General features: G+C 53.1%; 1 protein-coding gene across 1 annotated transcript in view; it reads right to left on the minus strand.

Annotated features, from left to right (window-relative positions):
• Positions 1–216: 216 nt before the first annotated feature.
• Positions 217–12216, minus strand: part of LOC147619225 (ATP-dependent RNA helicase HAS1-like) — a 28952-nt gene continuing 16952 nt past the window's right edge. The window contains exon 13 of the mRNA XM_086772866.1: positions 217–845. Coding sequence (XP_086628992.1) covers positions 636–845 — 210 coding nt within the window. The 3' untranslated portion in view covers positions 217–635. The remainder of the gene's footprint in view (positions 846–12216) is intronic.

Here is a 12216-nt window from a genome sequence, read left to right on the forward strand (position 1 = left end):
TTCTAAAGAAAGTCTTAAAATTATCCACTGCTTTTGGCCCATTCTTGCATTCTTGTGGGTGATGCCATATTCATTGTGCCAATCAACTCTACAAAGCTGGGATTGTTTTTACTCCCCATGTAAAAGTCCTTACAACTCTTCCCAAACGAATGACTCAAAGATGAACGGAGGCCACAATGCCAGCCATGCTCAACATACGCTAGAGGAAAACATGTCAATAGAACCAAGGCACCTGGAGAACTTAATTTCCCTTTTCTTATCCTACAGGGCAGAACACACGATGCAATACACATCTGTGCCTTGATCCCACCTCATTGATATATGGAGAACATGAAAAACCATGTTCCTTGTTGTCCATGAACATGATTATACAAAAAATGTGCTCTACATGCTAGGTTAAACTTTACCACACACATATTGGTTCAATTACAGTAAATCTTGGAGAAACAGGCATTGACCTCATTATGATTTATGACCTTATCCAGGACCATATGAAGAGATCCCTGTGGAATAAACAGGTTCATGTTTGGCCATCCCACCCTATGCTCAAGTGCATTCACCCCTCTCATGGGAAAGCAGTCAAGCTACATCAAAAAAAAAAAAATCGAAACATTACAAATAAGCTAGGATACATGTCATATGTGAACAAGCTGCCTTCTGTCTCCTTCTTGTCGTTTACCATACGGATTGTTCGAGCTGAAACCATGACCACTGCTCCTACCCTCCAAGCGGCCTTTTCCTGCTTTCGCCCCTTTCATACCCTTTTTCCTGAACTTGGAAGCATTACTGTCAATCTGGAGATTAACCTTGGGAGGACAGCTGAATCCAAATGAGAGTGCTAAAGCCTGTAGATAACAACATATCATAATTCCCTCTCTCTCTCTCTCTCTCTCTCTCTCTCTCATGCTGGCATAGTAGTTTGCGTATTATGCTCCTACTCAAGAGATACTGAGTTCAAGCCCCATACCCTGCACGTCAGTTCTGTCATATGGATCATATGTGATCCATTACTTGGCTACGACGCTAAAAGACTCTCTCTCTCTCATACCAACCAGGGAGCAGACACTGGTGATACCAGAGCCATCCTGCCTCCCAGGTGTCACATTGAAGAGCACTCCAGTTCAACAGGCCAAACATCTGGATTCTGAGGCCTACCACACAAAGGCGATGACTTTTCACACGGTAGCTCTAGATGCAAGAGATTCTCCACAGTACAGACACACAGGGATATTAACCCATGGACACTGGATGTAGAGAGCATGTATGAGGTCACAGATGCAGCACCTACCCATTGACTCTCCTCTCCCAGATAGGATACTGTTACTACTTCACATGCCTCAGCCTTCATATGGCTACTCCAACTTTGTCATTCATATGGTCGTTTATCGGACTATTGTAGACGTTAACCTCTCTCTCTCTCTCTCTCTCTCTCTCTCTCTCTCTCTCTCAAAGCATGGCAGGCAGGGAAGGACCTTTCACGCCCACGGGCGCTTATCCTCCAGTTTGACAACGAAGTGAAGAGGATTGATTTCTTCAAGAAGAGGGTCATTCTCGGAGGTTTGGAGGGCAGCCCCATCTACCTAGATGAGGACCTCACACAGGCCCACGTGTAGCACCGGAAACAGCTCATGCCAGAAGTACGGGCAGCCCAAGCAGAAGGGAAGAAAGCACTCTACAGAGATGGCCATGTCATCATTGATGGCAAGGTGATCGCATAAGGATACGCGGCCTGTGAGACACGAATACAGCATGCAGTCTGGAACTGCAATGGAGCACTATGGTCGGACCCAGGCAGGATGGATGATGTGATCAGGAACAGGGACATTATTTTCTTTACAGAGACACCAGAGCCCTCAGAGAGGTCTGCCACGTGTAACAGGATTTCAGTGGGAATCAGCTTTCAGAGGGAGCACACGGGGAGCAGGTAAAGCTAGAGGATCGGGAGGAATGGCCATCCTATTCAGAACAGAGCTTCAGTCGAGGATCAGCATTATCAGCAGAGACCCGCTGATTTATGTGGGTGAGATTTCAGCTGACAAGAGGCCAGGACTATGTACATTGCTGTGTGTTACTTTCCACCAGACACCTCACATTATGCCACGAATACAGAGGAGATAGAGGAGGAGGAGAGGGAGGAGACCGGAGGAGCTACATCACCATACAGTACGCTCTCAGATAAGATTACGCAGTACCTCAGACTGGGAGAGGTCTTATTAGTAGGAGACTTCAATGCTAGGACGAGGAGCAGACAGTGCACTGCATATGATTTTGAGGGAGATCAAATACAGCTACCTACTCTAGACGACGAGGACTCTGGATCACAGAGGGTATCTGCAGATACTAAGCCAGTCAAATACTATGGACGGGAGCTTCTGGAGCTAGGATCACGCCACCATCTCCTCATCTATAACAGGATGGAGAGATGGCCACAGTCAGGAGGACTTAATGCTTTCCACATGGAGGTGAAAGGAGCACAGTGGATTACATCCTAGGCTCCCGGGAGACAGCTCAGCTCATACATGATTTCGCAGTACCCCCCATACCCATCGGAGCTGACCACACATACTTATCTTTCACCATGATAGCCACCCCCCCTCCCCCTCCCGGAGCACCCACATCCACCCATCACACCACTGTCCACTTCACTGATGACTGTGATCACATATATCAGGATACCCTTTACCATGGTCTACTCGACATGGATCCCGAGATACTCACATCACAGTTGACTGATCTACTCCACTCCTCTGCCATTGCCAGCTTCCCTCATACCACCCATACCCCCTGTAAAGCTAAACTAGGGATGATGCCCCAGAATGGTTGGTACGACAACGAGTGTCGTGAGATTCGCCTCAAACGACAGAAAGAACTAGGGGAGATCTCTGAGTGTGAAGCTCAGAAATTAAACCGAGCTCTGACTCGTCGAAAGAAGAGGAAACACGAAATCGAACAATACTGGGAGTTGTACCAACTATTCACTCGAAAGAGGCTTGGAGGCGGTTTCGTGAGCCACGACCACCCACACCCATTACTGATCCAACCACCTGGCATGATTATACAAAGTCCCTCTACCATGTACTAGATCAGCCCCCGTTACCCTCTCCACCCGATCCTCGACCCACCACCTCTACTTTTTTCATTTTCAAGTATGGTAGAGAAAGCTCTTAAGAGGCTACATCATGGGAGATCCACAAATCATACAAGGATATGAGGTGAGCACTTCTCTTATGCCTCTACCACCATAGCTCCTTTCCTTGCGCATCTCTTCAACAGGGCACTTGTAGAGGGCTTCCCACACACATGGAGCATGAATATATCATTACCCCCATTCACAAATCAGGTGACCCGATGGACCCCGGGAACTACAGGACTCTCATGGTTGGCCATATTATGGCCAAGATATATGGATCAGTACTTGAGACAGAGCTCAGCTCTCTAGCCGAGAGGGAGGGTCTTCGTGCTCCAGGACATGCTGGGTTCCGCAATAACTTCTGCACACTGGATCATATCTTCACCTTGAGGAGCCTGATTGAGCATGCCTAGTCACAAGAGCAAAGACTCTATTGTTGCTTTGTGGATTTCCCCAAAGCATTCGACACAGTGCCATGGGACCGGCTCCTACAAAGAATGCAAACTCCTGGGGTGCCTTCAGATATGATCTGGGGGATCATTGCTTTATATGAGAGGGTGACGGGACGAAGTAGATGCCCAGGTGGTCTGTCAGAGGACATACATAGTACTATGGGGGTGAAGCAGGGCTGCCCCCTCTCCCCGACACTCTTTGGCCTATACATAGATGAGGTCACGGACTTCATAGACAGAGGAGGGAGTGGTGCATCACTCTCAAGGGTTTTGGTCACTTTACTACTCTGTGGATGACATCATTCTGATATCTGACTCGCAGGAGGGACTGCAACGCCACATGGATGCCTTAGATGATTTTTGTACACAGACAGGCTTTTCAGTGAACCTTGGGAAAACCAAGGTCGTGATCTTTCACACTTCCAGACGAGTTATGAAAGATACAATGATCACATATAGAGGCAGTCGGGTGGAGGTGATAGAATTATATGTTTACTTGGGTATTACCTTCACTAGTAATGGGAGCCATTTCTCCATGAGACAAACATCACAGGACAGGCTCACCCAAGGTTATGTTGCCCTTGCATTGATGGAGCGACAGTGTCATCAGGCTCACTTCCAAGAGCCTTTCCCCCCCCCCCCCCCCCGAGAAAAGATCCTTTCATTAGTTATATAAAAACGCCCGTAGGGCTACAAAAGATCCTCTCCTGCTCACAAGAAAAACAGAGCAGTGAACAAAGCAAGGCAGCCCGGGAGACTCTCCCTAGGTGCTGCAAAATACAAGCATCAGTACAAAGAACTGAGGGGCTAAATCATACAATAGGAGGGGGGAAAAGCCAAACAGGTGGCCTGTAATGCCAACGGGGGGATCCCGCGTGTAGGGTATAGAAGGGGCCGCTGCGCCAGGTGGTGTGAAAGGCCTGGCGCCGCAAGATCGCCTCATCCGAGTCGCCCCGGATGCGGTCATACTGTCCTCGCAGGGTGTGGATCAACTCTTGCCAAATCCCCCGTACAGTCTCTGCTGGTGGCTCCAGTCTCCCCTCAAAGGCCCTGAAACACCGGGCCCTCCAGGTGAACCAGATGGTGAGGCTGCTGAGGAGCTCCCATCGTAAACAGCTGGCGGACAAGAAATCCGGTGACGGAACAAGGCGAGGCTGGCCCCTAATGAATCTGATGGCCTGACTGTCCTGCTCCATCTCATAGCCCATAGCAAGCCCTGACGAAGTCGACCAAGCAGCGGCACCCCACGTAAACATACCCTCTGGAGAGAGGGGGGCCAGAATACTCAGCATCCGCAGCCAAATCTGCTGCGCCTGAGGGCAATCCCAAAGGCAATGTCTCTGTGTCTCCATAGGGTGGCCGCATCGGACGCAGGCCGCCGGAAGACCGCTGAAAACAAGCCAGGTGCCAACTGCTGAGTCCCTGTGGGCGACCAGCCACCCACTGGAAAGTCGAGATCCTGCGGGCCTGTCGACTAGCCCAGAGCCGGGCCCAAAAATCCTCCAGGAACTCCTATGAGAGTCCCTGTAGCCGCCAATGGCCCGCTGGAGCTGGAGAGACCATCCTCCTCGCCGTCAAAATATGCCGCCCCAGCCGAAGGTATACTGGAAAAAGGTGATCTCTGTGGCCTCAAGGGATGCATAAGGATCATGCCACTCGTACTCCCCACGGTCCCAATGTAGCCGGGCCAAGGGGCGCGCTGCATATGCCCATATGCGCCAATCCGGGAGCACATCTGCAGGGTCTGGGTCAATATGCCACTTCCGGGAAGCGGCGGCCACTACCCGTATCCTCTGAAAGGTGCACTCTGCAACCAAAGGCGACTCCACCTCCACTCTCTGAAGTCTGACCTCATCCTGAATCTCGTAGTAGAGGCATCTGCCATCCTCAGTGCAAGCTCTGACAACAATCAGGATCTCCAACTGTGTAAAGGCTCCCATCCACCGTGGGGCCACTAGCTCGATAGGCGTGAACCACTCCTCTGTGAGTGCCTCCTGAATATCATCCCTCATAATCAACCTCCCTCTGAAGTGACTCAGCCTCTCCACCTGGATCTCCTCTGGGAGACTGCAGAAGGCCTGCCAGTCTCCAAAACTACGTGCTGGGCCTGCCGCGCCAAAGGTCCCCAGGCTAGACGAGGCCGAGAACTCAGCATATGACCCTGCTCTGTGCGAACCGTTGGGCTCTAGATGAGCGGCTGTCTGGCCCGCTCCTCAACACAAGAAGGAGGTCGCTGAGAGATCCCCGGTCTCAGCAGCTCCCAAGCTCTCAGGATGCTCAAAGCAAATCTGTCCTCCCATCCTCTACTGAGGCCTGTCCTCCTCATCTCTATGAAGATCCATCCAATCTCTGGTACCCAAGTACCCCCTGCTGGGGGAGCCCGAGCCTGCAGCCGCTGCAAGAGAAGCTCTTTCCAAGGCTCAGCGCCGCCTGGAAGCAACCCCCGAACAATAAGCTTCCCCAATAAGGCTCTACTCTGATCGACTGGATCCATAATGCCCAAGCCTCCCTGAGCCAGCGGAAGTGTAATAACTGCCCATGCAACCTTTGCCCGGGTTGGCTGACCGTCCCGCCCAGACCAAAGAAAGTTCCTGATCAGCCTCTGTACCTGGCTCGAGAAGATCCAGCAAGACGTAATGTACCACATGGTCGCTAACAGCACCTGATTTGCCACCACCCTCCCAACCAAGGATAGTCGAGCTATACTCCAAGACAAAAGCTTCTTTTGAATACTCAGAAGAAGCGGGGCAATCTGCTGCTCAGGTGCCAAATCTAGTCCAATCTGGCATCCCAAATACCGCACTGCTGTGCCAGGAGGAATCCATCTAAAACTGGGGTCCGGGCTCCATGCCGGAGTGGGAGCGTTGCTGATCCAAAAGGCCACTGTCTTGCGCCAATTGATCAATGCTCCCGAAGCTGCACTAAAAACCTGGAGCGACTGCTCTGTCCGAAGAAGATTGGCCTCTTGGCCATGCAAAAATAAGCCCGTGTCATCAGCAAACTCAGCATCAAGCATGTCCTCCCCCTGGACTGGGAGCTGGAGTCCTCTCAAACCAACCTCCTCTGCCGTCAAATACATGCTCATAGCCTCCGCAAAGAAGAGAAAAAGAAAAGGGGCGAGGGGACACCCCTGACGGACTGATCTGGTCAGCTCAAAACTCGGCCCCCGTCCTCTTGCAATCAACACCTGGCTACGAGCTGTGGAATACAGAGCCGCCACCCCTCTAATCCAACCTGGCTCAAAGCCCAGGCGAAGCATAGTGCCCTCTAAGAAACCCCAATCGACTCTATCGTATGCCTTCTCAAAATCGAAAAGCATCACGACCAAGTCCTCACCAAGAAATCTAGCTCGAGCCGTCACGTCCCAGAAGGTGAAAATGTTGTCAAGGATACTGCGCTCCTTGACGAATCCTGTCTGGGTAGCATGAATCAACTCCCCCAGGAAGGGCTGGATCCTCAAACTCAAGGCCTTTGCTAAGACCTTGTAGACAGTATTGAGGATCGTAATAGGTCTCCAATGCCGAATATCATCTGATACTCCCTCCCCCTTGGGGATAAGAAAGATCAAGCCCTCTGAAAAGCTTTGTGGCATCACCCCAGTGTCCAAAACATACTGAAAGCCCCTGCGGAGGCCTGGCCCCAAAAGGTCCCAATAGCACATAAAAAAGGCAGGCGTCAGTCCGTCCTCCCCTGGGCAACAAAGTCGCGGCAGGACCCTCAAGGCCTCAGCAAGCTCAACCTCTGAAAGAGGCGCACCAAGAACTGTACGCATACGATCTGTGACCCTCCTCTGCACATGGGCCCACACAGTCTGTCTGCAAGCATCCCGATCCTCAGTGGCTGGCTCCGCTGAAAGCAGGTCTCTATAGAATCCAGTGGCAATGGCTCTGATCTCCCCAGGCTCAGTAGCTACCGATCCATCCGGCCTCCCAAGCTGACGGACTCCTGCTCGAGCATGGCGGGGTCCAATAATCTCAAAAAACTCCCCAGTCACTCTATCACCAAGCTGCGTCCACTGAGAGGCCTGGCGACGATAGTAAAACTCATGTCTCTGCCCCTCTGCCTCTCTAACTTCCTGGCGTGCCTGGCTCAGCTGGGACGCCACTCACTCACATGCAGGCTGCTGCTCCTAAAGGCGCTGAAGCGAAGCAAGGCTGCGTCTCAGCCGATGCTCCCGCTCGCGAATCTCCCCCAGCCGTGTCAAAGCTGCAGCGTGCAGAAAAGAGCTAAGCTCAATGAGTCCCTAGGCACACTGGCCTGCTGCATCCTGGTCAGAGCACTGACTATCATGCCAGATCCTCTAAAGGCCCTCAGCGAGACTAGGATCTGTAAGTACCCTCTCTGGGATCCTCAACTGCAAGCTGGGCTCCCGTGTCCTCTCCTCAAATGTCAAAATAACTGGCGCATGATCTGAAAATGAGGTGCCAGCGAGAATGCCGACGGAGCCCCCTCGCTCCCCTAACCAGTCACCCACATAAAAGCAAGCAATCCGTGATAGATTAGTCCCTCCCTGTCGGCGATCCGACCGAGAGAAACTAAGACTGTCCTGAGAGCGGGAGAAGGCCCCATGCTGCCATGCATCAGTGATCCTCAGTGACATGCAAAATCGCTCCCAAGCTGCAAGCTCCGTGCCGTGCACTGTAACATGACTGCCTCCCACCCTATCGGCCGGGTCCTCAAGCATGTTGAAGTCTCCCCCGACACACCAATGTGCGGCCTCTGGCAATGCATCCGTAACTTGGGTCCAGAACTCCGCTCTGGCACTAGCATGGTTGGGCGCATAGACGTTGAGCACGCCCAATAGCTCATCATGCATCCTCAGAATGACATACTGTGCTCTACCAGGCACAATGATCCCTCGATCCACAATGGTCTGCAGCCATACATCTGCAATGACCATGCATACTCCTCCCTGTCCACCCAAAGGACCAAACCATGCAGACCAAAAGGTGTCCCATCTACCAGGCATCACCGAACCATATCTCCGGATCCTGCTCTCACCCAAGTGGTGCTCCTGCATCATCAAACTGTCAATACTGCCACCAACCAGGCATCTCTGAAGCTCCTGCCTCAAGCAACCACGATAGCGTATAAAATGTGCTCCGCCAAGGCCCTGTACATTCCATGAGATGATCCTCGTGGATGACCTGCTGAGGTGGATGCTGTCTCAACCGTACGGCCGGCCTTCGCAAGCGGCTTGGATGGAGAGTAGTCCCCATCCGAGCGGCTGCGAATCTGCCCACCCGGTGTACTGCAAGAATCACGGATCAGGCGCCAGTGGTGGCTGTGACCCATGGCGACTGCCTCCCGCTCAGACAGAGCAACCTCGTGTATACATACATATCCAGGGTCACGTGCTAAGTCTGCCACTATGCGAACGACCAAATGACGAATCCCTAAGGCGTCCACACTCCCGAGATCCGAGAAAAAATGAGCCAACTCCCATAGTCGGCCTATCACATCTGTCACCTCCAGATCGCTCACATGGTGAGAAAACTCAACTGCCTGAGTCTTCAAGGTGCTAAGAGCGAGCTCCAGAGTCCACTCCCGGTCACATGGGCCACAGAGAGGGAACGAGAAGGCCACCGCTGAATCAAGTGCCTCCTCCCCGCGGGCCGGAGGTATCACTACATGAACTCGGATGGGTGCTGGCTCATGGGGGCTCTCTGCTCCAAAAAGCCGTGTGAAGGAGTAATCAAAAGCCTCCGAGCGATGTCTAGTGCCGAGGCGACTCAACCGACTGCGGATAGATGATATCCGTGAAGCCCGAATCGGCATGGTAAGTCTCCTCTGCGGTGCTCGATCAAGATCGGTGCTCATAGCTCTCCTGACTGCAGGTGAACGCCAGGGGACTGCCAGGGCCTCCCGGGGAGTTGAGGCGGACCGCGGGGGGGGGGGGGGGAGGAGGGGGCGAGGGAGGTGGAGAAGGAGCCGCTGCCGAAACCGGAGCGGGGACGGGAGGCGGCGAAGGTGAAAGCGAGGCAGTAGGGGGGGATGGGGGTGGGGGGGGTGGGGGGGGTGAAGGAGGGGGTGCTGGCATCTCCTGGTCCTCAGTCGTCGCAGGGGTCTCCTCCTGGAGGGAAGCAAAGCAGTTCCTCACGGGAACCCAGTGATGCTGAGACTGTGACTGCTGCTACAACGGTCTCTGGTCGTGCTGCTGTGGCTGTCTCCCTCGACGGCGCTCCTGTCCAGGCTGCCACTCCGAGGTCTCTGTGGCCTGAGCAGGTGTCCCGCAGGCTGCCTGCCGAGCCGCATCTGTGGGCAGGCCATCAGGGGCCTGCTGCTGCAGTGAAGGTCGGGGTCTCCTGCGAGGGTCAAAGCCATGCTGCCAAGGTCTGAAGAAAGCCCAAGCACCCCTGATGTCAAGGGGACTCATGGCTAGGACCTTGGCCACGCTCTGGGCTGTCTCGAACTCGATCTGGTAATGTCCACGGCCCAGTAGCTGAACGTCTAGGATCTTGCCCACATCTGCAAGAAGGCGGGCCTGGAGAAGATCCCGGATCCCCCCTCTGCTGGGGCGAGTGCCGACTATACGGCAGATGGTGGAATGTGCCTGAAGGCGTTCCACCTCTGCGGCGAGGCTCGCTTCCTCTTCCGGCGAAAGAGAAAGCCTGATGGGGGTGTCCTCAAGGGCGGGCGAGGGGGCTGCGGATGAGTCCTTCTGAGGTGGGGCGGGAGGAACCTCCATCAGAGTCTGAAGCTGTGTCGAAGGCGGAGCGGATACGGAGAACCTGCAAGAACCAAGCTGCACACGAAGGAGGGGGAAGGCGAAAGGTAAAATAATAATAATAACCCCTGGGGGCGGAGAAAACCAGAAAGAAGGGGAGGGGGGGGAGAGGCGGCGAAGACAGAACCCTAGGGGGGGGCGGAAGCAGCACGAAAAAAAAGGGGGGTGAGGGGGAAGCGAGAGCTGGCTGGGGGGGGGGGGGGGCGAGGCGCTGAAGAGGAGGGGGGTGGGCGCGAAGGCGAAGAGCTACGGGAGGGGGGGGCGCGAAGGCGAAGTGCAAGGGAGGGGGGCGCTTCAGCGCAAGAAAACCAGGCGGATGGGGGGGCGGCGCAAACCCGAGGGCAGGCGGATGGGGGGGCGGCGCGAGGGCGGGCAGGGTGAGGGGTGTGCAGACAGAAGCGCGAGCAGGGGGGGAGAGCGGGAGCTTCAGCGAGCAGAAAAGATAATCCGCTTCCAAGAGCCTTGCACCAAGGGATGGCTATTTGACACCTTAGTCACCCCAACGATGATGTATCCAGCACCGGTTCGGGCCCCTAACCACTCCACATATGATTGGCGTCAGATGGAGAGACGCAAATCCTCATGATCTCCAGGATGATTTGCAACAAACCATCACTACCACATGAGATCGTCAGAGCAGAGCTTGCAATGCCCCCCATTGATGGTAGAGGCTCTATTTCAGACCATAGCCTACATCAGACGCATTAGAGCCATGGGTCCAGAGAGACTACCCCGCTTAGCCATGGAGTCCTCACAGAGTATTGCCACAGAGGGCCATCACACATCATGGTACGTTGCATTAGATGAGTGGTTCTTAGCACATGGGCTCGACATGGATAGATTACCGCCCTTCCAGTATGATGATGAGGAATGGAGTTCTAAGTCAGGATTTGATCTAGATGCACACTAGGGAGACTTGGTCAGGTCCCCTTCCCACCAAGATGCAGTACTACAGGGATCATTTCCTTAGATTCACAAAGGATGGATTTGTCAGACGACCAGGCTACATGGATGTACACACGTCTCATGCTACGAGGGTGACTATTGGTAAGATCACAGTTTTCTCTCACACTCTCGAGATTGAGGCAAGGAGAGCAACATAGACCCCTAGAGAGGGCAAAGTATGCAGATTATGCCACAACATGGTAGAGTCAGAGTATTACATATGCAGCTGCCTTGTATATTATGAGATCAGAGGGAGATACCACTGCTTGTTCAGAGAGGGTTTTGGCCCACTTAGCCGGGTGATGGAGTATCCTGATCAAAGATGCCTAGGCCTTTTCCTCCTTGAGCTAGAGGGAGGCTTCTACAGGTGCAGAGCCAAAGATCCCAACCACAGATCCCCAACTTCTTCACGCCTATCAGCGAGCCACATCCCCCTCCCCTGTATCATCTACCTCTTGAGGAGGGCTCACACTACAGAGAGCCTCGAAGATCAGAGCTGCCAAGAGACCGTGACTACCCGGACGCAAACCACCACTACTCCATCAGGCCCAGTTTGCCCAGATCCAGACACGATACCACAAAGCTATAAAGGAGTGTCACCATTTGGTCCCTTCACTAGTCTTGACCAGTGTTTAAAACACTAGGCGAAACCAAGGTGCAAGCGGGGAATTTTCCACAGAAGAAAGCTAAAGCATTTGCTAGTAAAGTTTGGCCGGAAAGATGGCTATGCAACATGAGCAATATGGGATTTTTATCATTAAAGTGGCTTATCATGTTTATAAGTTGGTGTGTTCACACATCATTAAAGACAGGCTGGACATAATTAATATTTTGGGCATGGACAGGTGAACAAAAGGAGGCACCTAGCTTAAACTTGGGCTACAAGCCACCAGGGAAAAACATAAACTTGATATTTTCGCCAAAACTTGGGCATCAAGCCAAGAAAAGCATAAAATTGATAT

This window comes from Cibotium barometz, chromosome 33, assembly GCF_041138505.1.
Source record: "Cibotium barometz isolate CiBa-2024 chromosome 33, ASM4113850v1, whole genome shotgun sequence".
NCBI classification, from domain to species: Eukaryota; Viridiplantae; Streptophyta; class Polypodiopsida; order Cyatheales; family Cibotiaceae; genus Cibotium; species Cibotium barometz.